Source organism: Trachurus trachurus (assembly GCF_905171665.1).
Source record: "Trachurus trachurus genome assembly, chromosome: 6".
NCBI lineage: Eukaryota > Metazoa > Chordata > Actinopteri > Carangiformes > Carangidae > Trachurus > Trachurus trachurus.
The window spans coordinates 10,882,750-10,909,853 of NC_139897.1; the positions used below are offsets into that span (position 1 = coordinate 10,882,750).

At 39.9% G+C, this 27,104-nt stretch overlaps 1 protein-coding gene across 2 annotated transcripts; it reads left to right on the forward strand.

Annotated features, from left to right (window-relative positions):
• Positions 1 to 425: 425 nt before the first annotated feature.
• On the forward strand, positions 426 to 24,825 carry cd82b (CD82 molecule b). 2 transcript variants are annotated; one of them, XR_014595470.1, is made up of 10 exons: positions 426 to 547; positions 8,600 to 8,672; positions 10,215 to 10,287; positions 15,293 to 15,417; positions 16,518 to 16,592; positions 18,979 to 19,077; positions 19,530 to 19,703; positions 21,017 to 21,100; positions 22,701 to 22,857; positions 22,948 to 24,825. XR_014595470.1 is itself a non-coding variant. In XM_083974569.1 (9 exons), the coding sequence occupies exons 2-9, from the start codon at positions 8,610 to 8,612 to the stop codon at positions 22,776 to 22,778; spliced, it is 771 nt and encodes a 256-aa protein (XP_083830695.1). In that variant the 5' UTR covers positions 426 to 547; positions 8,600 to 8,609; the 3' UTR covers positions 22,779 to 24,825. The 2 variants fall into 2 exon arrangements, 1 of the variants encoding a protein (XP_083830695.1); XM_083974569.1 differs by having other exon boundaries at positions 22,701 to 24,825.
• Positions 24,826 to 27,104: the final 2,279 nt, after the last annotated feature.

A 27,104-nucleotide genomic window follows, 5' to 3' on the forward strand; every position in this document is an offset into this window, starting at 1 on the left:
TTAAAAAAAGTCTGCAGCGTAATGGCCTCTAACCTTAAAGTTTAGACTAATCATGGAGGTGGAACAACTTTGTAATGGGATGCAAATTACGAGTGAGCCTAAAGTCACACCTTTACAATGTTTATGTTTAGTTGAAACTTTAGAATTCCTAAAAACAATTTAATTGTAGGGCCTAATTAAAGAAAAGCTACAAAACGTCACATTTAATAAACTGACAAAGAATTTCTGCAAAAAATAAATTCACTCTTTGTTACTCTAATGTGTTATAAGCACCTCGTTCTGAAAGTTTATGAACTAGTAACTGCAGGTGTCCTACCCTGGACAGGACAGGAGAGGGTTAAAAGAAAGAAAGAAAAAAAGAGCAGCTCCACATCGCTGCCGCACGGTGGGGGTGTGAGCGCTCCCCCCACACACACGCAAACATACACAGACTGACATGCACACGCTTGGTTTCTCAACAGTGCAGACAGTTTAGTCACTCAGCAGTCAGCACAGAGGACGGTCGACACCGCAGCCAACTGTTACCACCTTTGGAAAAGAAGTCCAAGTAAGTTTTAGTCCTATCCGCAGTTTGTAACTCGCTTATAGCCTATATAAAACATTTGAGAGTGTGTAAAACTGTTGCAGTTTCGCCGCCATCTCCTTTGCCTTGAGAAAACTCTGTATAACCTGAGAATAACAATTAAATGACATGTTTCTTACCTTAACTAACAGATAATGTAGTGTCCTCATGCCACCTCAGTTAGGTTAGCTGTGTGAGCTGAAGAGACGTCCGTTAGCAGCCGTCAACGTAACGAACGTCAGCCATGTAACTTTTTTTTTTTTTTTTTTTTTTTGTTACGTTAATGGTAAAGTGTAGAGATGATAACCGAGCTGATTTGGTTCATAAAACCTGAAAGTGTCGACACCCTTGAGATAAAAGACACATAACGTCACCTTCGTACAGGTTTCACGTGTTGTCATCGCTCGTTAAGATCTATGTAAAGTTTGTAAAGCCTGAAAAGCGGTTGTTGTATTCACTCCTCGTGACGTTGTAGCTACACTGTTGTCTGTTATAACTAAAGTTCACAGTTATCATCTCAATGTCCAGCTGGACACTGACACAAGTTGCCCGTACTGTAATCATTACCCATGGCCACACTAGATCTTTGAGACCTTCATAGTGCCCCTTTGATGTAGGCTAAGTGATGGGGAATAAACCCGCATTAGAAAAACTAAACCAGCCCTAATCTCAGATTCTGTCCAAATTGGTCAGAGCAGATTGATATCTTTAAAAGATACAGCCATTTTCCTGTAAATGTCTCACCTTTTGCAGCACTGGGGAAACACAGAGGGGATTTTTTATGATAAAAAAAAAATTAAAGTAGAGACATGCTATTAACTTAACTTCGTGTCATATTATCTTAAAATCAAAATGCTAATGTTTTTTGAGAGGACTGTGTGGGATTTGCCACTGACCTTGACATCTGATATCTTTTAATACAGTGGGAACAGGAGGAAATAGCAGCATCATCATTACTCATATGGGAATCTGAATGTTTTTTTTTTTTTAACAGATTTAGACAGATGTCAAATGATCCTGAAAATGAAGGTCCTCTGGGATTAGCCTGTTTTTAACTTTTATGGGTTCAGCATTATGGCAAAATTAAAATGTAGATAGCCTATAGTTGGGGTATTAGACCACTTGTGTCAGGAAAACTGTCCTTCAACACAGGGATCAGTCAATGTCTTAACTTACTGTAAGTGTGTTTTAGTCTCTGCAAATACTTTGTCGTGAGTAATGGAGCCATCTGCTTTAATAAAGTTTAGGCCTACTGTATGCGTCAACAAGATCAGAACAAGAATCATAACTCCTATTTTGGACGTGATGCTCTAAAATCTATCTATAAGATAGTTCCCTGATCAATCGTTTTACAGCAAGGCCATTGAAGAGGTTTCCCTGGGATACAAACATTATCTGGTGGATTTCTGTTACTAGACTGTACCAATGTATCACTGTAGTAAAACTGAAAAGTAAGCCAGTCACACCTTGAGTTGAGTGCACACTTTCAAGCAATATTGTGGTTTACACACAGATGTAACCCTCAGTTTTCATATCCTGTTATGCTGTACTACACATTGTTACTCAGCAACAGATTCTATTTGAATAGTTATGCTGTTAATTTGTAAACGTTTGTTTTTTGGGTTCATCAAAATGTGTGAATCCGTCACCATTGGTGTCGAGTACTCTGTGACTGCAAATTAAACAAATAATCAGTAATAATAAATGGGTTGAAGTCACTTGTGCTCTGTTAAGTCCTGTTGCCATAGGTGCCATAGGTCTAATACCCCAATGCGTAATCATTTCCACCAGATGGTAGGAAGTTACCTGACGCTGAACACCAGGAGGGGATTTCACCACGTTACGTCATATCGCATGAAAGTCCGACAGATAAATGGGAAACCCCCTTCTTCTCATGGAATTCCTTAAATCATACTTAGGGTAAGTGTACCTATTAAGCCCACGTACCATATAAGCCCACTTGTGACTTCTGAGTCAAATAAAAAAAAAACCACATCACCATTTTTGCTGGTTCATGGTTCTTCCAATGAAGCAGCTTGTTACATAAATTATACTTTTTATTCTAAGCAAATCAGATTTGTCAATCTTGAGTTATCGAAGCATATGTGTGACATGTGCCTGCTGCTCCCGAAGAAGTTGCAAAAAAACTTCAGTGATTTTGATGCCCTGAAAAAACGATATTTATTCCATATTTCTACTCCGACTTTAGCTAAGTACTCATTTGTAACCAACATTTAAGAGATTAGTGCTTTAAATAAAACATGTGTTAGAATTTTACTAGAATTAGAAATAGTTTTTCTTTTTAATTCAAAATATGCATTTTAGCATGCTAGCAAACAGCCCACATGCTGCATCAATACAGCCACTGCATAGCATTGTTCATTGCCATGACATAAAGCATGATAAACATGGATAGTTTACATTTTTGTATGGAGAATATCCTATTATATTGTTAAATTGATAATACATATGAATATTTATCTTTATGTATTTTTTAATTAACATTTTTACCAAGTGGGCTTAAAGGGGACAGTAGCAAAAAAATCACACCATTTAGGGCAGATGTAAATGAGTATAGCTAATTACTTAAATACATGATCAATTAATACTTTTCATGTTATGCTAGTGCATCTTATATAGATTCATGTCATGTAGTTGTTTTTAAATGTCATGTGTGTAGAATAAAAATATTCTGATTTTTGACCAGTAATTCACTGATGTTCCCTTTAAGCCCACCTGCTCCCATTAAGCCCACTGGCTGTGTTTCAATGGAGAGTTTCTTCCTTTTGACTTTTGAACCATTTTCCTGCCTAAGTTTGACCTCACCTAATCAATCAGCTTCATAATTCAGATAATTAAATACCCAAATTTAAATATTAGTGATATTGCATCGGCCGATTCATTCATTTTATTAATTGTTTCTATTTAAGATGTGTTTTTACGTTTAAAAAGTTATTTGTTTAGTTGTAAATACTGAAATTGATTCATTTATTATCCTTAAAATAGTATTGAACCAGTAAACTGTCTTTCTCTCAGTCATTGGGTCTTCAGAAATCTAGATAAAAACACTTTCAACCAGCTGGCTGGACCAGAAAATTTGGCCAAATGTAAATGCCAATTGTATAATGTAGGATAGAGATACAGACAAAATGACAACAGATATTGAAAGCTTAAGTACTAAAGAGTAATTTCCATTCTAATTTTTATTTTGTTCATGAATAGTTTTTTGGCTACATTCCAAAGAAGACATGTTGTAAGTTTAGCTTTTTCTGTGTTGACAACACAGCAAATAGGCAGATCATGCCTATTTCAAATGCCATTTACAGGGCAGAGGAGAGGAGTGGAGACAAAATGAAAATAGCTATTGAGAGCTAAGATATTACATATTTTAATAGAATAAGTTTGGATTTTTAAGATTTTTAAATATATATATGTATTTATCAACAAATCGTGAAGTGGGCTTATTTGGAACACCCATGGGCTTAAAGGGTACATTAAGTACCCATTAAGCCCATGCCAGATTTTTGGTATATTTTGACAAATTAAACAATAAAAACATTAAAAATTGGTATAAATGAATGATTGACACTTCAAATTAGACATTAGACTATCATTTGAACTAAAATGTTTTCACTTAAATTGGGGTGGTATATATTAAAAATGGCTGAAAAGCAGATTTGGTGGGCTTAATAGGTACACTTACCCTAATACATGCGTAACTGTATAGTGATCAAGCATTGTTGAGGCTACAGATTGTGCATGATACTGGTGGAAAAAAAAGTTATAGCCTACATGTAAACAGTAATTTAACCATTTAAATTATGTTTACTAAATTAGATTTATTTCCCACAAAGCTGAATTTACAGGAATCTTTGTTTCAAGAACTACACATTAAGGCTAGGCTGGGTTTTATGACCTAGTTTGTTTTTTTTTATTTTTTATTATTTGTGGCATAGATGGTACCTACCTGTCGTGGTACTTTTATTGTTTTATCAATATAAATATGCTTCTTTATATTGCTTGCTGGTACAACAACTGCATGATGTAGCCAGCCTATTGTCACTTGTGGAGGTCTGGAGGACTCTTGGTTTTTGCTTTCCTTATATTCCAGAGTAGGTTTTGATTGGAGTTGATAGAACTTACTACTTTTATTTCCACCCCATGCAACCATTGTTATCAGACAAAAATGGCAGATTATCTTTTTCTGATTGTTGTCTGACTTTTTAAATGTCATCCATACAATGGATGTTGCACAGGTCTTTTTTTTTATCAGCTCCTCCTCCTCCTTCCTCTTTGTTGTGTGCAGCACTTTCACACATTTCTCTGTTTCTTAACAAAGCAGCGTGGACTCGTTTGATTTCTCTGGTGTGTGATGATGAAGCCTCATCACGTTATTACAGTAAGACACAGTTTAGTGCTTTGCTGCTTCCTATTGGTCTAGTTATATCATTGCCACTTCTTACCACCTCTGATCTCTACAAATCATAATCATAATCATCAGAATCAGAATCTATTGCCTTGCGTAATCGCTATACTGCCCTTCCTTAGGATATGGCAGAACTGTTTCCTCTCACTCAAACAAAAATGCTCATCTTCTCATTTTAGTCACCAAAACACCATGGTAGACAATGAACTACATCCTGTCTATACAGAGGGATAAACGACATTGTTGCGTGGTATTAAGGGCTTTAGTACCAGGATGATGGATCAGGTTCATGCCAGCACGATGGCCCCACAGATGTGTAAATGGATTTATATGATAGGAGGTCGTACATGAAGGTTGGCACATGGCCTGACTTTTTGTGTACACCAGGGCTGTAGTTGATCCACGCTGGGTTCATAACAGACAGCAGGGCTACTGCCATCTGCCACTCATGCTGTCTTCATAATCATCTCTGTACCCCATGATTCTGACTGCACTCTTTGTACAACAGACAAGTACTGATTTTAATTGAAGACCTCTTTTCGTACTGCCCACCAAAATTGTGTGATGGTGATGAGACCTTTGCCAAACCACAAGGAGGAAAGTGGGGGCTATGAAGGGAAAGATGGCAACGTTGGGTCACAGAATTTGGAAAGTTCAGGTGACTCATTTGCACACACAGGACAGGGCAACTCGTTCTTTCTGCATATGTTTTTTGCACGATGAGCTCAATCCTCCTCTGGCCTGTTTCCAGCTGCCCCAGTTTAAATAAACCAAATTGTCTCTTGATTTCAGCAGCATTGTAGGTACTACTGTAGTTCTTATACAGAAAGTTACAATGGCACTGTTCCTTGGAACTGCTGTTTGGCTCTGCTCTGAATTTCCATTCCACTTTCCAGTCTTTATTTCCACTTTAGAAGAGATTTGTCATTCACTTTTAGGTCCACTGTGATTGGGTTTGCTCAGGTAGGCTTAGAAGAAATCAAGCTGTCAAATAGCCCCACAGTGTACTGTATCTGCTAACCCATGTGTGAGCTTTCATGGAAGCTGTGCAAAAAGAATTTGAGTATATTAATGGTTCGGCTTGGCTTTGTTCCTAACCTCTACTACATAGTCTGTTGGCTTCTTTAGAATGAATTGGGCTAGGCCTGATAGCCTATTTAATTTGTTGTTTGAAAAATATAATAAGTAGCTGTGGGGTATTGTTAGGAATTGTTTTCACATGGACAGGGCTCAGCCAACAGACAATGTTAGTCATTACTAAGCCTTTTTTAATCTGTTCTGCTGCTCACCATCTAGACATAAAGACCAACAATCTCCTTTAAGGATTATCTACTTTGCAGGGGTATCTGCTATGAGGTTTGGGTTTTGTGCTGTTTTCGGTTTTGTAAACATGAAATTCTGTTTGTATTTAGGCTATTGAATATCGAGTACATTCAATATCCTAGTATAGGTGGTTAGTACGCATAGTCTGTCTTTTAATTTGCCTGCTTTCCAAACTATACCAAACAAAAAGTTTAAACCTGGCCAGTTATGTTGGTTCAAATAGATATACAGTGTTTATTTGTAGTGTTCACATGTGGTAACTCTAAATAGAATAATTCATTCTTTTTAGATGGTTTGTAGCAGTTAAATTGTAGTAATTAGTGGATCCTGACTGCATCTAAATTAACCATGAGACTAATTGGGAAGGTCAACAAAGAGAAGGAAGAAAATTGAAGACTTTATTAGCAATAATGGTCATATAGGCTAATTGCGTATAACGTAATGTGTTACAGTAATGCAGTAATTTCATTGTGTATGTTTTTTATGCAATGACAACAATAAACTTAACTTAACACCATGTGGGAAAAAAAGGCAACAACGTGATTGCTCTTTTTTAAATACCCTGTTCTATATTTAGAATAGGCTGGTTCACTTCCTGTTGTGATGATGCACAAACCAAAAAGAGATGGCAGTTGTGATCTGACTGCGTCACTTCTCACTTGGGTGTAGCTATACACTGACAGACACACTGCTTATCAACTAAGAGGAAGAATAAAGTCTAGTGGACAGATGTTAAAGGGATATTAAGTAAATATGCTTATTTGCAAGTGTGACTGAGTATCCAAGGTAACCCGAAAGCCGTCTACTGCTGATACTTCCTGTTAGTAGGTGAAACTATACCTCATGAAACATTAGGCTACTAAAAAGAACAGCACTTGCTCTGCCATAACATAACATTCATTGTGTTTGTATTTAGTCTAATAAAAAAAAGATCAGGAATCCACCATTACTATATGAAAGTATTTATACAATGATTTATCAAAATAAAGTACTTTATTGAATTACTGTAAGCAAAATATACATGTACTTCAGAAATAAAACACACTGTAACTGCAGATAATGAGGTTGTGCTTACAAAAATAGTCAACATTATTATAACTAAGTTCACAATATGAAACAGCCTTTGTGCAGAACCTGCAGCTTGGATTTTCAAACAGACCGGGGAGAAGAGCTTGTCATCTGGTACACGGGGAGTTGTCTTCATGGGATATTTTCAGACTCCTCAAATAACCACAATGGATGGTTATATTTTCAGTCTTCCCCTGAAGGAAGAGCTCTGGTTGTGGTAAATATTTTCTTTGGACTTATGGACGCTAGTTGGAACCATGTTGCCAGAGAGTTTTATAAAGTGTCCCTACTGTGCTGTATGTGTGGTGCTGGCCTGGCCTGCAGGTGTTTTCTCAGAGGAAAATGTTACTCACAGAGAAGTCATTGAACACAGTCAGTCATACTTGTATGAAATATAGCCTATATATTTATATATGAGTGTGAGGTAAACTGATTGTAGAACAATGCAGATGTAAGTGTAACATGCCCAAACTTAGACTGTCAGACAGCAACAGAGGGTCAGACACACTTATGGTGCTGTCTGTTATTTTGTCATATGACATCAGACATATCTGTTGAATATCTGTTGATATGGTAATGAATAAGCTAAACTGTGTATGTGGCTTGAAATAATGTTAACTGTAAAACATGTGTAGATTTAGAAGCTAGCCTGTTGCTGCCATCCTAGTCTCCCTCTTGTGTTTACAATAGCATGCCTACTGTAACTGTATGGACTCCAAACAGTCATCATGACTTAACCACTGGCCACCTTGTAGTGGTCCCAACCCCCCAATCTGTCTGACTAGGCTGGTTCCTTTTGTTTGTCAAGAATAAAAGAGGACTCATTAACAAACTTGCTTTCACGGGCATACAGTATTGTCATAAAACCTAATTCTACAACAACAGGCCAATTGTTGTCTTATGGAAGTGGTGATTAGAGCAGGTTGGGCTGTTTCAGTCTGGAGAAATGTGCCTGGTGAAAACAAATTAGGCTGGTGTTGCTTTGAAGATTAAAGCCGTGTTCAATAAAGGATCCAACTGTGCAGAGTTCCTTATATCCCTATTCTGTGGCTTATATACTATGCTATTAAAGCCAGGCTAGCACAAGGCTAACTGCTACTGTTTTCTGTCTTACAGTATCTCTTCTTATTCTATATATCTTACATGGCCAGACTATTCTAGGATATTCCTCTCTAATGTTCAGTATAACCAAAACATTTCTTTACTTAACTGTCTTCCAGGAGCGCAACCATGGGGAAAGGATGCATCACGGTCACCAAGTACTTTCTATTTCTCTTCAACCTCCTCTTCTTTGTAAGTAATACATTTCTTCATCATCACATGGTGGTTCTCCCGCAGTTTGCACATGCAGCCATGCATACAATGTCACATAGCTTTCACCTCACTTTTACACATCTGCATGTGTTCACCCAGTTGTAGAAAGATAGGTCTTCTATGCCCAGACACTCAAGACCTATTAAGAGCTGCATGATGCCTTCCAGGTTTTTATTTTGCCTTCTGCCACATGAACAACAGCCAGGACCAGCAGCATTATGTCTTTGTCTGTACGCCCCTATACGTTCACACATGTCTGTTCAAGTCATTTAATTATGACACAATTCAACACACATGTCTATTAGGATAAAATGACGTGGTTGAAGTGATGATATTTCATATCCAAATAGACAAAGGATAACTTCACTGTGACATAATACTGCTTTGCAAAATACTTCTTGCTATTATTCAACAGTGTAACTCAGGAATGGCAGATTGTGACCATATTTCCCTGCAATTTAGCTGGTTGGCACAGGCATACTGTACCACCACAGAGCAGTAATTCTAGGTTGAATAAGCAAGCCTATTCAAATAGGACCAGAGATACATAGGGAAATGTTGCTGCCCTGACTCTGCCTGGAGCAAAGAGTACCTCAGCACATCCAGGTCTGAACAGCAGCAGATGGTTTGTGTTTGTTTCCTCCTTGCTCACATTGACCACAACATAAAGTCCAGGGGTTGATAAAACCCCAGACTCTTAAAACCGACTGCGAGGATGTCCAGACCTTTCCAATGAGTCTGCGGCTGTAAACCTGATGCAGACCTTTGATGTGAATGCTCAACTGGTGTCTAAGCGGAAGCGTGTGTGTGTGTTGTGTCAGTGTTTGTCCATGTGGACACATTAGACAAGGGGAGGCTAGGAGGCCAGGAAGTGGTGGGCTAATGATGGTTGCCAGGAGCTCAGCAGTCCCTTTAAATGAACAGCTCCTAACCAGGGCTCTAATTACTTTTGTAAGATTGGGGAGGGGTGGTGTAACAGAGGGAAGCTGGTGAATCAACAAAGTCTGTCATCTATGGATTTTGCCCCCACTATAGGGCCCCATATCCTCTAAACAAGGGTGCTCTTAATTACATCGTTCGGAACTTCATCACCTCATTATGTGGTACACAAGACAAAACAGGTCATTTGTAGACGCTGGTAACAAAATGTTCCAGTCTGGCAATGATGATTCCTGTTTTTTAGAATAGTGGTGATCCATTTATGCACATTCAATGCTATTTGGTGACAGTTGTGATAAAATCCAGCAAAGTGGAGGTGAGAGCAGGTTGATATCTTTAAGACAGGAGATACTGTATGTGCCTCTTGTGATCTGTTGTGATCACATCCTCATTCCCTCTGCATCTTCTGAGAGAAAGACATAAAAGAAAGGGCAAGAGAAGAGTTAGAATCTGATCAATTCCAGATGTGACAGACTGAGCAAGTCAAAATAAGGCTCTTTTAAGACATACCAGGACCAGCAGGGCCTGTTTTACTCTCACATGCGATTCGGTACCTGATTTTTCTATTTTTCTTCTCCGCAGATCTTTGGAGCACTGATCATGGGCTTTGGACTCTGGGTCCTCTTTGACAACCAGAGCTTCATTGCTGTTCTGCGTAAGTGATGTAACACTAGCACACACCTTGTGTAATAACTCTAACGTCATTCGTCTGAGCACGGTGGAAATGTAGATAGCGATACTGGACAGTGTGTTTGTCAAATCCTAAAACCCCTGACCTACTCTGCACAGTTTATGTGGACTCATTCCCAAGGCACCACAAAAGGATGTTTGCAACAGAAACCAAAAATATGACTCAGATGAAATCTGACTTCCTCTGCCAGGCTGCCCTGAAGACATACAGACACACTCTAACCAACACATCTGTAGAGATCCAGAGGAGGAGGTGACAGTTATCAAGGTTTTGTGTCATATTGGAAATTAGCGGCTTAATCCCCCCACAGTTTCCACAGAGTTGTCCTTTGAACTTCTCCCAGGTCCCCAGATGGCAGAGGGCCGCAGATAAAATCTCCCACCCCCACAGATGTTGTCATAGATCTATTTGCAGACACTGTCTAGTAAGTGAGAAACCAAGCCTCCAAGCCTCCTGCTTTAAGATGCAAAGTTGTCAGTTTTGTCATAGACAACCATGTCTCTCACTTAGGTTATCTGCTGTGAAGGCACTAAAGAAAGCATAATGAAAGCCAGCTCTAGCCTTGCCTAAAATGAAAAGGATCCAAGTACGGAAACTCTTAGTTGCAATAAATCTTGTTATAAATGCTTTCAGTGTATTCTTCCCAGATGGAGATCTGCCGACAGCAGCAGTGAAGTTTTCTCCCAGTTAACAAAGAAGAATTCTTTCAGTTTATTATCTGGCAACTTCACACTTGTTGGGAGTCAAATTCAGCATTTATTTAAATTAGACGGTGATGCTCCTTTCCCATAGGAGATACATTTTGAGTAGCAAGGAGTGCTAGGAATCTGAATGTGGTTATAACCTGCCTCACTGTGCCAAACTGAAAGCTCTGAGCTTCTGTTCCCATATTGAGACTATTCAAACAAAACAGGGTAACTTTATTTGAGCTGAAAATCCTTATAGTATATAGTATATATTAGTTGACATTGATTAGTGATTTTTATAATTTATAGTTGCACATTCTCCTTTTTCTTGCTTTTTTGTCTCATCATTGTATTGAATATGTTTTGATTTTATTTTGGACTATAGATCAGAAAAAAACAGGTGATAATCTATAGACATCTTCTAGATAGTATGCCTGTAAATGAATACATTTATGATTTCAGACCATAAGCAAATTATTTTTATTTAAGATATATATTCCGGAGCAGGGCGGAAGAAATGTATATTTAGGCTGGAGGACAGTGTTGCTTTGACTAATGGGTTTTGACGAAGATCATCCAGAACTGACCTTGAGTCCTGAACCATTTTGAATGAGCCATATCTCCCTATTTTGGCTCTCGAGGTCATTGCTGAGAGAGGAATCGCTTCAAGGTTATTATTGAGCCGAGTTTGCTTATCTCCAGCCAGGCGTTCAGAACATACAGGCAGTACAGTATCCATCATCCCTGCCAGCCCCAGTCCTATTGTTATGATAATCCAGCTGTTCCTCCAGAGATAGTGGAGATCCTGCTCCACTGATACCCTGAGGACATCCCTTCCTACGAGGGGTTCGATGACCTTCTCTCCTCTGTGTCTTATGTTCCCCGTACCCCTGGGTGGGTCGACCTCAACTCCTCCCTCTGTCCATGGATTTCTAACCTCACTGGAAATCTCTTACTACTTTGTAAAGGAACGAAAACCAAAGCTGCATACAAGTTTGTTTATTGACTCTGTGTGTTCCCCTTAGAAGCTGTACCATTGCCTGGCCATAAACAGGATCTCTGTGTTTTCAGTTTCCATTCTTTATGAGTGATATTAATAGAGGCCTCTGCAGCTGTCCCAGAGACTCCAAGCAGGGGAACTCTGGGGAATGTTTGGGTTTCAGCCCCCCTTTATTTTTCTGTTAAAAGGCCATCTTCCCCTAAATGTATACCGTTCTATATCACTACACTGCTGTTGATAGTTTACCCCCACGATATGATGTCTTAAGTTTATCTTGCTGGCACTTGCCAAAACATGGGTTGCTCTGTGTTTAAACAAAAGTCAGCCTTGGAAAGAAGGTCTTTCCACAGCCAGAGAGTGTGCCAGAGCCCAGTTAGGAAATATGCTGCAGATTATTTAAGAAACTTTCCATAGTCGTGAAAAGAGGAAAGAGAACTTGGGTGAAAATGATTTAGATGGCTCAAACTCTAGAGTTGATATTCTTCATGCTTACATTTTAAATCTGCATAATGACTTCTCTCCAGCTGTTTACAAACAACTCATCTCTGGTTTACAGACAACAGTCCTCCCTCCACCCTCAGCAGCTTATATCATTTTCTTTTTAAATGGAAAGTTCTACGGAAACCACCCAACAAACTATTTTAGAAAGTCTAGCAGAGACCTACATGGAAATGTGCCACAGTGGATGACAGAACAGTAACAGTAACCAGGCAACCACATGCTGACTTCAGGAGAATTGTATGTTTTCCTACTGCAACAGAAGAACACAGATGTTAGCTTTACTGCTGGAAACATGTCACGTACCCTATCTGCTACTCTGTGACTTTGACACACCTGGGAGTGTCCCTGAGAGGAAACATTCTTTTTTTTTCTTTTTGGCTTTCAAAAGAGCTTTGTTTCAAAGTGTGACACAGAAAGTGAAGTGTAGCTGAAAATGTTCAAGTCCTGCTGAGTGCATTTTAGTGTTAGTTATTACATGATGTTAGAGGAAATAGTCAATCCAAAAAAGGCTGATGTCTTGCCATGCCAAAAATATTAGAAAACTGCTCAGATGAAAACATTAGAAGTGGTCACAACAGAGAGTTGTTATGAGGTTGCATTAGACATGCACGACACAAAGTTTTTCCTTGGGTTGCAAGGAAACCACACACAGGCATCTATCTCAGTTTTAGTTAATAGACATAGAAAACTGGTCTATGATCTAAATGGAGGAAATGTGTTTATGGTTCATTGTAATGTAGCTTAGGAAATCTTTGTTTCATTCAGTTGTTCTAATCTTTTCACCAATCAGTGAGCTGAAAGAACAAACACATACTGTTTAATCAGTGCAAGTTCAGCATTGAACAGTTGTCACCGAATAGATATTAATCTATTGAAAGTGATTTAGCAATGCTTCTTCAGGTATTTTTTTGTTTTAAAGAAACCTGTGGACAAATAGCCTTTACATTCATCGGTAGCTTTTTGCAGGCACTGGTTTCTGTGTGCATGCATGTATGTGTGTGTGTGTGTGTGTGTGAGAGAGAGAGAGAGTAATAACAGGCTTCACCAGAGTGCTGGATATAGAACATACAATATGCTTGTCTGCCTGCCTTTAAATAATACCCTGTAGCCACATGAACACTCTGCATATGTTGACCCAAGCACTTTTAGCTTTCAGTTATTCTGAAACGACCGCGGCCCTGGTAGTTCATGTACACTTAGCCATGTACATTCATGTAATGACATCTTTGTATGTCAGAGTTGTTTTAATACACTATATACATGTACATGTACAAAATATGATGCATAAAGTATGCAAATATGTAAACCTTTAGCTTTTTTTCCCTGTTACAGAATGTATCACTTGGTTTATAATATGTGGTTTTGAATGAAGTGTTAGTTGAAGTTTCTTAAAATCATCATACAGCTTGTTTAGCTCAACCAGCCACCCAAAAGTCATTTAGAGTTGACAATGGTATCAGACAGACAACATTGAAGAAGGTGGAACATGAGAACAGGCGTTGCTTAAACATGCTCTGTTCTGTTCTTCAGATTGGTTTCTAGATAGCATGATGCAGGATGGGCAGTGCTTTGTTTGTCTTCGTAGTGTTAACTATCCATTGAGTATGACATTGATCATTTCAAGCTGTTATACAACAATACACTGTTTTAAGTAACAAATGATTAAATTCATGGGAACTGTTTCATATCTATTGATTGAGGATCAAAGAATGCTGGGGTATAGTTTAAAGTGCTCTGCTGCCTCACAAATAGCTTATTCATGTTTGGGATAATTGCACAGCCAGAAACCTGTGATAATGTACAGCCATTAAGTTTTACACAGTTGAGTTATATAGAAAGACAACTTGTTTTATGGTCTGTGAGATAATTAACTTTCATTGTGCATCTGCCAGGGTGTATATAGGATATGTGCTGATAGCTGCATGAAATATCAGCAGAGAAAAAGAGAGGGGATTTGAATGAATACATCTATCTAGCTTCGAAGTGAACAAGCCAAAAAGAAAACATTGCATTATTTTCATAAAGCAGCGGTGAAGGAGCTGCTGCGTCAGTCTGCCTCTTCAATGAATGAGTTATCTGGCTGGTTTGCTTGCTTGGCCCAGAAATCCTTAGGAGTTGAAGCCATTTCACAACACTCAGATTCTGGCTCCATCTGCAGACTGAGCTCTGGCTCTCTGGAGCTCCTCCAGCCCAGATAACACAGCCACATAATGGCTCCAGTTTATCTCTTCTCCAACCTTCCAATCTTCCATTTCAGTGCCAGTCCCTCCTCCTGGATCCCTCCCGCTCCACATACCAAAGATGAAACTCAATTAATCTTGCCACACATTGTCTTGTCTTGGTCCAACTCTTTCTGGTGTCCTATTAGAATAAGTATTGTGGGAGAAAAACACAACAATAATATGATTTCAGAGGAGTGGACGATTTGTTCTATGAAACAGTTTTGGCTTGCTCTTACTGTCTGTATCAAAATTATTTTTGCATGAGAACAAGTCCTTCCTCTGTGCTGCATTTTTTTTGCAAGCACCCACTGTGGTTGAAGCAGAATCATGAGCATACATGTAGATAAAAGATAGTCTCTGTGGCTGTACCTCATCACTTCATTATTAAAGATTGTGTGGGGTATTGTATTGTGGATGCTATCTGGTCAAAAAAGTATTGCTGAGTTTAATCAAAGAACTGAATTCAACTACAAACTCCTGCTACGAAAATGTAGCAAAACCACCTGCAGTGGTTTTATTGATACTGAACTTGCCTTTGTTTTCTGATCTGTTTTTACCAGAGGAATCATCAGACACAGTGAAAGTGGCTTCATACATCCTCATAGGAGTGGGTTCGCTGTCGATGGCCATGGGCTTCTTCGGCTGCATAGGGGCCATCTACGAAATCCGTTGTCTACTGGGTCTGGTGAGGAATCACATTTCAGCTCTCATGCTAACATGCTACGGCTTGTTTGCATTCTCTTCAGAGTTAGACATTAGGTTAACACCTTTATCACAGCAGTAAACAAGAAACTCAGACACAGTTCACTGATGACCACAAAGGAAACAATGCCGTGCTACATGAAGGAGAAAATCAGTGGGGTTTGAACTTAAAACTCAACCTCATCCTTCTTCTCTGCCATCGGGGTCAGTAGTTTAATTATACTTACAAAACGTCCTTGTTTGATTAAAACACTAACGCTAACGACATACATTGTTTTGAATGACACATTCAGCTACATGCACCTGCTCAAAATGTCAGGCTTGACTGAGAACACCTTACAGGCTCTTGCTGATATTAAGCCCTTGAGCTTTTCTGCTTCTGTGGGGGCAGAGGGTTCACAGCATGTGTGGATTTACTAAGAGGTGGGGGGGTGACAGGGATAAAGCCGGTGAGATGTGGGGGGTACAGCAAGAGTGGGGATGGGTGCATGACCTCCACAGTGTTAAACCTGCTAGGAGTTAACTGAGGAACTGCTGTGACCTACTTCTTCCAGTGACAGTGACCAGCTGGCAATAGACCCCCCATGACACACACACACACACACACACACACACACACACACACACACACACACACACACACACACACACACACACACACACACACACACACACACACACACACACACACACACACACACACACACACACACGCACCATATTCACACTGAAGAAGGCCATACATAAGGCTAAGGAAGGTGTGGAAGGATCTTTAATGGCTTATGTTATTATTGCTGAATGCTACTGTATAAAGATTATGCTTAAAATGTATCTGCCAGCATAGATAGATGACAATTGAAATTAAAAGGTAAAAAATCCATATCTAGTTTTTCCTTTCTTCTGTTAAGTGTCTATTCACTCTTGTCTCTTTAAGCTTTATTTTGGCCTAATCTAATCAGAGAAAAATGTTTATCTCTTTCCCTGCTAAATGCTGCATTGTGTACAAACATCACGTTGTTATTCAAAGATGTTGTTCTGGTAAAATATTGATTATAGCTGTCTCTTCTTGTTTCTCTTCCACAGTACTTCACCTGCCTCCTTCTCATCCTCATCGCCCAGGTCACTGCTGGAGTCCTCATTTACTTCCAAAGAGAGCCGGTAAATATGAGTGCATTTTATAAGTCTACCTTTATTCTTTATTTCCCGTTTTTATAACTTGTCACTGAGATTCTACGGTAATTTTTAGTCCTCTTAGTTTATAGTTGGACTGCAACAACGGCGCCAGCCCTATAATTGACAGCGTGATCATATTTCCACCACTGGTCAGTTGAATGCCACGTGACTGTGACTGACTGGCCGTTGCTCTTTCAAAATGAAAGCAGTTTCCAGGCAGGGGGGTCATTTACAGCTTGTGGTATTGCAAACATAGCACATTTGAAGCGAGTGGTGTCAGTTCAGTTTACTTCAAGTGTGGTATGATCATCTCAAGAGGTCCAGTCGGCCTAAATGAAAACAAAGGTCCCCAGGTTTGCTTTTCCCTGCTGTTGCAATGGGAGGCTCGAAAGCAAATATGGCTGAAATCAGCACAGCACAGTCTTTTATTTCAATTTGTGTACCTCCTGATTTTGTCAAACAGTTTACACTGTGAAGAAAAATACATGGTCAAAGAAGGAAAGAAAGAAAATTGTGTGATTCAGTCACTATTTCATACTTGTTCTACTGGCTAGAAAAAGAGAACAGCTTTAATGTGCAGTTCATCTCTATGAAAATACTCTGTGTGTTAGCACAGAGAGGAGAGAGCCCCTCCTCACGACTGTCTCTGGCTGCATCAGGTCTTAGCTCAAAGCTCCCTACTGTACATCCTGTGATCAAATAGTTTCATAGCTAAACGAAATGGAAAGTTATGGGATGCCGCTTTTTTTGCCTGATGAGACCTGAGCTGCTGGTAGACTGTGAGATGACGTAGGTGGACGTGGTTAGATGTCTGACAACTGCAGAGGAAGCAAGTACTGGAGGATTTGAGATGACAGTTTCCATTGTCGTCTCATTTCCTCCTCTGCGTTTTCTTTGTTTTGTGTCAATTAAAATGGTGTGGCCAACAATGCCCGATGTAGATCAGTAAATTATCACTCCAGGAATTAAAAAAAACAACACTTTTTGTTATTGTCTCTGATTATACAGCGCCCCCTAAAGGTGGGAAGTTTTTGAAATGGGAGTCAACCTGTGATCAGCTTTTGGTAGATGGATAAACAAGCCCAGGGGGAAACTTAGGTCACTAATACTCAGGAAAGAACAAATTGGAAAACAAGTCAGACAGGTCTTAAAAAGGCACATACTGTATCAATGCTCTGAAAACCTTGTGTCTCAAAAATGGAAAGAAGACTGGAATATATTCTTTATCGGTTACTGTTGAAGCTGAATAAACAATTAAAAAACACATGGATTATCTTTAGAAGAAAAAAAAAGAAATCAGATATTTTTGAATTTGTGCACAGTTGATGTTTTTACATAATTCATGTGATGGAGACAATATGACAGGTGCACTGCCATTACAATGCTCACATATTCCTAAAGGACAGTTTGTCTCACGACCCTCAAGCTAAGAAATTATGTTTTCATAATTTCATAAGTGATATGCTAAAAACAATACCAGTAAAACCTCAAACTCAACCAACTCAACTCAAAAACTCATGCACAACACATCCTAATCTCACATGACCCTTGTCACTTTTACATCTGTGGAACATTTGGACATCTTTGGTAAGTCACTCAACACAATTTTACCAAATATACCTTTAATGTAACATGTATTTTGAGCTCTCATGTAATTCTCCCATATCAAACTGCTGATCACACCAGTACTGCAGCACTACATCCGTAGTTAAATAATAGAGCCCGCCTTGTGTGTTTGCACTGTGTGTGAAGGGAGTGTTGTGTTTGAACACAACCAACTCTGGGACCAGTTCCATGCTCTGCACATGGCCAGTCCCACCCAGCACATAAAAAGCCTTTCCCTTGATAAACCTCACCCATGAAGGGTAGACTCAGGCGAGGTGGAGGCCGTAGTTGTCCCCTCAGCTCTAAGCCCTTCAGCGTGTATGCAGGGGTGTGCATGTGTTTCTGTGTATCTCTGAGTACATGTCTGCAGCCTTAGATGCGCTCCCTGTGTTTAAGGCTCACCACAGGGCAGGGTGGTGCCCTTTCCCAGAATAGGGTGAGGCTCGCACTCATCTCCAGTAGAGCTCTGAAGCTACATCGCCACCACTATTTTGTGGTCTTGTACACATAAACACAGAGACACGCTTCTGCTAAGATGAATTTGTGCATTTCTTCAGCCCTGCATGGGACTTCACAGTGTAATACCACCCGAGGTGTTACCCAACAAAACATATAGTACTGTAGGTGTGTTTGTTTTCTTTTCTTCCACACTGTTTGTCTGTCTGCCATGCACCATGATTGATTTCTGTGTGGAAAATCAATCCTGCCTGCATTTTGAGATGCTTCAAATTTGCATTGTAATAATATATTGTTATCTCATTTCTAGTTGAAATATGAGATGTCCAACATCATAAAGGGCATGATAGTCAACTACACTGGGCAGAACAGGACCACAGAGCACACATGGGACTTCATTCAGAGGACGGTGAGTTGACTCTTTAACCTGGTTTGAACAAGACATGTTCACAAGTCTCATACTAAAAATAAAAATGAACAAAGTATATCCATTGAACAGGTTCAGTTAGTATGTCTTGTATCATTGATACACCTGTAAATGCATCAACATCACACCCGCAGGTTGGATTAACAGTTTTTAACTGAGGTCATTTGGTGAGAGTCTTTATCTAAAGTGTGTTTTCCAGTAACATGAGTGTGCATATTTTTAGAGTGGGTGTCTCTGGTGTGAAGTCAACTCTCAACCCTAGTTACGTGTTTTTTTCTTTGTAATGCTTCGTCCACACCACGTCTGCAGAGGAAGAACAGGAAAACCAATCTGTTACCCCACAGTACTCTACTTACCTAAAGTTACTTACTTATGTGGTGTGAATAAATGACTCTTTCCATTTTCACATCCTGCCTGTTTTTCATATAAACCAGATGAAGTGCTGTGGGTGGACTGGTCCAGGAAACTGGTCTGACAATCTTTCAATCAAGAACAGCTCCAAGAACCTCTACCCATGTTCCTGTCGCAATGAGACCCTGGCTGGTACGGACATCCAGGAAGTAGGCCTGTGTGAACACATGTCCGCGGATCTACCGGTCTACGACACGGTACATAACACTTCTTAAATCTGTCCTGGTGTTTTTGCACTAAATTTGAAAATAGTGAATCTGAATTTCCTGTTGAAGCCAAAGTGTCAGTCTCAGTACTTGCCTTATACTGTATTTTTCATAGTCACTCACTCACCATTCAGACACCTTATGAAAGTTTCTGCTGCACTTACTGTACCTTACTGCACTGCACCAAGTTTCTTCACTGCAGCTTTTTACTTTTTACTTTTATTGATCAGCCATGAGACATTCACTGAACAGACATGTCAGACATCATGTAGTTTAACTGTTTTTGCTTTCATTCACGATATCTACAAGTGATGCTACAATGGTGAACATATATTTATGTGTTTTAAACTCTTGGTAGCTTTACACTTCTTGATTTAAAAGTCATGTTGGAAGGGTTTGTTGAAGTGCTAAAACATTTTGACAGTCACATTCAAAGTCTGTGCCATGATTCATAATATATTATTATACTAATACATTTTATATGTACACATAAAAACATTTGTTGTTGGGGGACCGCAGGTTTTAACAGCTTTTCATAACAATGCATATTTTACAAAGTGATCAAATTTACAATATAAGATGATGATTTGAAAAGCAGCTAGTAATTGAGATAAATGTGTTTTTTAGTACAGTTTAAATAATTTAGAAGAAAGTTGAGACATTCCAGTGAAGTATAAATACCTCAAACTTGTACATGAAGTAAATGTACTTTGTTACATTTACCACGGTGCCACCTTAACTGTCTCCTGTGATGAATGCTAGCCAGAGGTCTGATGTCTGTGTAAATGGAAACAATTTATCTTGACGCCCGTGTTCCTGCAGCTGGTTGAACAATGCACCAGCATGCCTGCATTGTCCTGATAGACCTCACACCTTTACTCATTACATAAGTCAGTTGGACTCATGTTGTGTAACTCCTGGTGCCAGCTCAGTGTGGCACTGTGGCTGCACTTAATCAGCACAGTGATTTCAGGCAGCCGAGGCGTGTCGTTTGTGCTTTGTGATGTGTTCAAATACCAGGAAAGGTCTCCTGTTCTGTTGTTTGGTCTGCATGTTTCAGGAACTTTACTCTCTCTCTGCTGTTTTCCTCAGCTCAGCTAAGCTGTGTTATTCTTCCCCGCACTGACTCAGTCCAAAGCCAACAGTTGTGTTTTGAAAAGGCTCTGTTCATGTCCGGCTGGGATCACGTAGTCATTCATCTCTCCTCTGCACATTGGCTCGCTGCCCCCGTCCTCCCCCCTCCTTCCATGTCTTTCTCAGTCTCATTCTGTCTCTCCTTCTCCCTCTCTTGTTCTCTCCTCCAGGGCTGTATAACCAATGTGGAGAAATGGCTCCTGGAGAACTGCGGGGTTATTCTGGGAATGTGCGTTGGTGTGGCAGTTGTGGAGGTACAGTATTTATCTCTCCCTGACACTAGTCTATAGGCAAGTCCACACTTTTGCTGCCCTAGATGAAAGATGAAAGATGATCAACATGAGGGAAGTGTTGGGATATCTTTCATCATGGCCTCAAAACATTGGCGCTATGTCGCGCTGTGAGCCACCTTCAACCTGTCGTCATGGTTTTGTGACCAAAGAAGGCTCTGACAATCACACACTTATAGGATGACCATCTCACAGTGTGACTGCTGCTACGACCTACACACCTACTAACCAACCAACAGCACTGTAGAATGAAATCATATATTCATTGTTACCACTACTGCGGCGCAGATGAATGACACCTAGCAGGGTTTCCCGCAGCGCTTTCCTGTTAAGGCGGCCGCCTTAACAGGAAAGAGCTGCCGCCTAAACTAACGTCTTAAAAAAATAAAAATGTAGCGATATTCCCCGCCGCCGCGACCCCCCCCCCCCCCCCCCCCCCCCCCCCCGTCGGACGAGCGCCTTCATTCATCTCCGCGTCCTCTCACACACATACACACCACAGAGAAGCGCGCATGCATAACAGCAGCGCGCGTGGCAAAACTTTAATACGAGTTTAGTACAAGTTTTTACATTCCCTGTCAGTCTCTTACTCCGCCATTCTCAGTTATTTGGGCCATTCAGATCTGCTCCATCTGTAGACCAGGACTGGACTCACTAGCTAATTACAACACAACATTGAACAATGGAGCCATATACATTGTTCAGTTATTTGTGCCAACGTACATGATAATTACAATATTCCTATGGAGCACAATATACATGGTACTGTGTATTCATTTATTTAATACCCCCCCCCCCCCCTGAAATCTAATGCTGTGGGAAACACTGTAGCATGTTAATTAGTGAGCTTTAGAGATACATGTAGGCAGATTTAAGTTTTTTATGTTAATCTCTAGGCTTCAGCTTCATATTTAATGGAAAAACGTGTAATTGGTGTCATTTAACTCTGAGCACAAAAGTAAATAAGGAAGTAATAAGCACATTTCCCAAAATGCCAAACTATTCCTCTGACCAGAACAAAAGGATGTTGTCCATAATTGGTCTGGCTGATCTCTGGAGCGCCTTTATACACAGAACTTGTGTGTTTATGGATTTTCTTCCCACATATTTTACAGTGGAGTCATGTTAGAGTGGAATTACATTGTTGCCAGTACTGTATGTAGGAGAGGAGAGGTTGGACCTGCCAATAACTCTTTAAACTGCAGCTTCATTTTAAATTTCTGTAGTTGTAGTGTTCTGTAGTGTAAATTAGTGGAGCAACAGGAAAATGGGCACCTATTTTAATAATCAGGGAATAGGAATTACTAGTAATATTGTAAGGTGGGCATTTGCCAAACATCATGTTGGGTCCTGGGAAATTGTAATGGGCTTTTTTATTATAATTATGGCAATCAGGCAAGAGACCAACTGTCAAACAACTGCTTGTTATTTGCAGCTGTATTTTCAACAGATGAATCTGTGAGGCAGTACAGATTGTATAACGAATGTGATTTAATTATCTGGGTTTTACACATGTTTCTGAGTGAAAGTCTGATAACTAAGGTGATGACTCCGTTTCCTCCAGCTCCTGGGGATGATTCTCTCCATGTGTCTGTGCAAGAGCGTCGTCCAGGAGGACTACACCAAAGTACCCAAGTACTGAGCTGAAGATGGAGCCAGCTTCACACCACACACAGATGGATGGACTCTTTCCCTCTCTCTCCTTTTCTCACATTCTTTTGCACACACACACACACACACACACACACACACACACACACACACACACACACACACACACACACACACACACACACACACACACACACACACACACACACACACACACAAAGCCAGCTGTCTCCCCCATTTGAGCGTCTCCTGCCTTGACAGCTGCCTCACACCCCATATGTCTCTCACACACACACACACACACACACACACACACACACACACACACACACACACACACACACACACACACACACACACACACACACACACAAACACACGCACACGCACACCTCTCAATCAAACTTGACACACTTGTTGGACGTTAGTTCACAAGTTACCAATCTTGTCTTATCATACGTGTTTTCTAAGCGGACATTTGTGATATTTTTTTAGTGGAAGAGTTGTGCTGTTTGATACTATGCAAATGTTATTTCGTGTATTGTTTGTTTTCCTTGGCTGACCTCAAAGACGCGCTTAACATTGTAGTAGAGAGAGCACTTTAGTGACATTTGGTGAGCTGAGAGCCAGAGCATCTTCTGACTCCGGGGCAGGGAGATGAGAGGGAGGTGGGAGGAGTTTTTTAAGGATTAATGCTACTCTATGATCCTGCAGCTGGTATTTTTGGTGCACAGGGTGGAGGAGAGGCCCAGGGCAGGGCTGCTGCGGTGGAGGTTTTGGCGTATATCATCAGCTCCTCGTACCCAGCAGCCCTAATATTAACCTTCGTTTACACCCACCACCACCACCTCCCTCCCAGTATCCATCATCTGTTAGCATCTCTAAATCAAATCACTGTCTTCCTCTCGGGTGTGTGTGACTGGTAACCAGTAGCTTTCCAAAATGAGTAGTTTTGCATGAAGTAAGTGTGTATGATGTGTTGAGTGAGTATTTTATTTCTTTTTATTCTTTTTTTGTTTTCCCATGTCATCTCTTGTGTTTTTTTTTGTTTTGTTTTTACAACTGTATATATGACTTTCGTAAGGGATTTTGGCACTTCAGTGCTTTGTCAGCATTTTCTATGGGAAAGCTCTCACACATACGCCTGTTTTAAGAGTCCTATTGTTCTTCGTTTCCTTTCGATAATGTACAGAATGTGGCTGCCACTGCAGCTCGTCACCTTCAATTTGGCCTGAATCAGGAAAATTGTAACCCTCAGAGTGATTCTGTCATCACTCTTGAGGCCAAATTTTTATTTCTCTAGTAAAACATTAGTTCGTGAACAGTCTACCATAGCGCCTGCATGCCCCAAACATCTTTATTTAAGATCCTCACACCTGCCTTCATTTTGAAAAATCTTGTTTTAGTTTTTTAATTGTAGCAGTAACATGAAAACAGCAGCTGTTTCACCACAAGGTATTTTCCCCTCTCTGCACGATTGTTTGGCCTGGTTTATATTATCAGTAACAAGAGCAGAGAGAAAAAATTGGAAGCTGTGCAGTGATTGCATATTTTCAGAGGCTGCTATGGCTAGAAAAGATGGCTCATCAACTCATGTTGCAAAAACATTTTGTGAGTTTTCCCATCCCACTTATTGACCGTTTTTAATGTCTCAGTCCTCCCATTTCATTTTGAACACACTATTATGGCTGAATTTATGGGTAATTAAGTGAAGAGTTTGCACTTTTATGTGGCTTGTAGTTTTCTCATGCCATCTCAAATAAGTTATTTCAAATCATGTTCATTACGCTACAATTACACGAGAGGGAGGAAACTGGCCGTTGTATAAAAGAACAGTTGTGTCTTTCGCAATTGCAGTCAGCCTCTATTTAATGACCTGACAAATTGATTGCATTAATTTATAGAAATGAGAGATGAAGGCTTTTTATTGTGTTTAAGATATTTTTACACTTTTACAAAAAAAAAAAAGAATGATTTTGTTACGTAGAAAAAATATTTGTGGACCTGTAAGCCAAGTTTAAAACTATGTTGTGTATTTGTTTTTATTATTGAGAACTATTAAACTTAAATTCACTTAACTCTGCTTTAATTTCATTTTATTTTCATAAAAATTTGTTGAACAGAGCTTAAATATGCACAGGCTGTTTGTCAGACAGGGATCTTTCCCTCGTGGTCAGATGTTTGGTACCTAAAGCTACCAGAAGATGGCAGTATATACATAACAGTGTCAGTGGCTCAGGCAGACGTGCTTTAAGACAAGATGAGCAAAATTAGTAGGTTATGGTGTTTTAGTGGGAAATTGAAGATGTTAAACCTAATTTATAAAAGCTGCAGCTTTAATTATGAGCTTTATGCAGATTCTTAAGAAATAAGTTATTTCACTGCCTTCCTACTTCTACTCCTCTAAGCTAATTTATTTCTTTTCCCCCCAAATTAGTCTTTGTATTTTCTTGTTAATTTAGTCTGACTACCTTGTGGCTGAGCAGAACAAAAAGCTCCACATCCATTCACTTCACTGCGATAACAGGATTTCAGCTCTGCAATAAATAAGAGAGCTCTTCTCGGAAGATTTAAGTGCAATGACTCTTATCAAGGAAAGGGAGCGTCATGATGTCATATCATGCCAGAAGCTAATACCTCACCACACACCTACACTGCTTTGAAGCAGAGCAACACAATCACAACACAGACCTTGCTGCTCTAATCCACTATTGTCTAAGACACTTAACCTCAGTATAATGAGTACAGCTTAGTGTTTGCTCTGGAGACTGTTTTCAAGTAACTGCACAGAGCTGCAGCTCATCAGGGAGCTCGGTCCATGCTCACTGCTTCAAGCGCCAAACATCAATTTCTCATTTAAAATGCGATATTGAACTTCAGAATAACATCTGTGGGCTACTTGAGGGTAAAAAAAATGGACAGTATCTTCACAGTGGATTAGAGCCAGAACTTTATTGGACTGGAAAAAGGATCTTCACCAGGCAAATAGCCCACATGACCGAGAATAACGTTTATAAAGGCACAACAATCACCACACCACAATCAATGATCAAAATGATGTACAATAATGTGGTGCCTTTGTAGCTGAATGGTTACTACCCCATGCCACATACTGTAACTGTAACATCCATGGTTGGGGTGTGGCCAGGGATCTTCGCTGCATGTCATCATCGTCTCACTCTTTACATTATATGACCTTACACGTGATCAAAAATAACCAAAATCATTTTTCAATAGTTAACTTTCAGTGTGGCTCACTGTTCTCAGTTTGTGTCACCTCTGCCTCACTGTTAACTTTCACCACTGAGAGGTCAAATGTGCTAAAATGATTTGATATTCAGTGAGTTTGTCACCAACAAATCTTGTTCAAATGATTTATCAGGAAAATGAGCCTGTGTCATGGGCTGACTCCAGGACAGGATGAAGAAAGTGTTTTCCTCATGTTATGCATGATATCAACATGAATGCACAGGAGTATTGATTGTTTGGATATTGACTGGGGTTTTGATTGTTGGTAAAACAAAACAATCAATCTGTGGTCACCCTGGACTCCGAGGTTAGGGTACTGTTTGTTCAGTCCATTTACTGTAATACAAAACATAATTACTCTGCAACCTTTTTGAAAGGAGAAAAAAATTCCTCTTTCCATTCTCTGAGGATTTTATGCTTTTCTTTGTCACGCAAGATTACTGAAATGAAAATGTTGATGGTTGGTCAAAACAACATATTTCAGTAGTAGAATGGGGTTTTTTTTAGGGGGAAAAAATATCACCAAAATTGTGTATTTCAGTGCACAGGAGTTGATTTATTTTCTTTTTGTTGTACACTTGGTATGGAAAATGGCCTTATAGCCAGCATAGTGAGCTATTGCTGCTGAAGTCATCAAAGCACACACACGCAGACACACACACATTGTCAGGGACAAACACTATGAGGAAGGAAAGCTTCTTCTGTTTTTTTTTCCACACAGCTGTCAGTCAGTGAGTCCAGGGCAAAGGAAGTGGGACAGATGATGATCCCACTGAGACCGAATGAAATAAAGGAATGAATAATGAAGATGTCAAGTCCATGTGTTGAGTGAGCGCTGAGTGACCTGAGGTGATTTATAAGAATATGTTTATCTGAGAAATGTGTCTCCAGAGAGTGTGAGTAAAACTTTAGTCAATACTGAGGATAAATGCATTTCATGTTTCTGCACTGAGCCCATGCAAATGAGTAGTATGTTTACCTGGATGTTTGCTCTGTGTTGCCATTAGTTTCCCTGTGTTTTTAGTCAGCTATCCGCTCCATTGGTGCTCATCCAACACAGTTGATGGCAAAGGCCCCCCACCCCCCTCTGCCCGATGTGGTCTTCCAC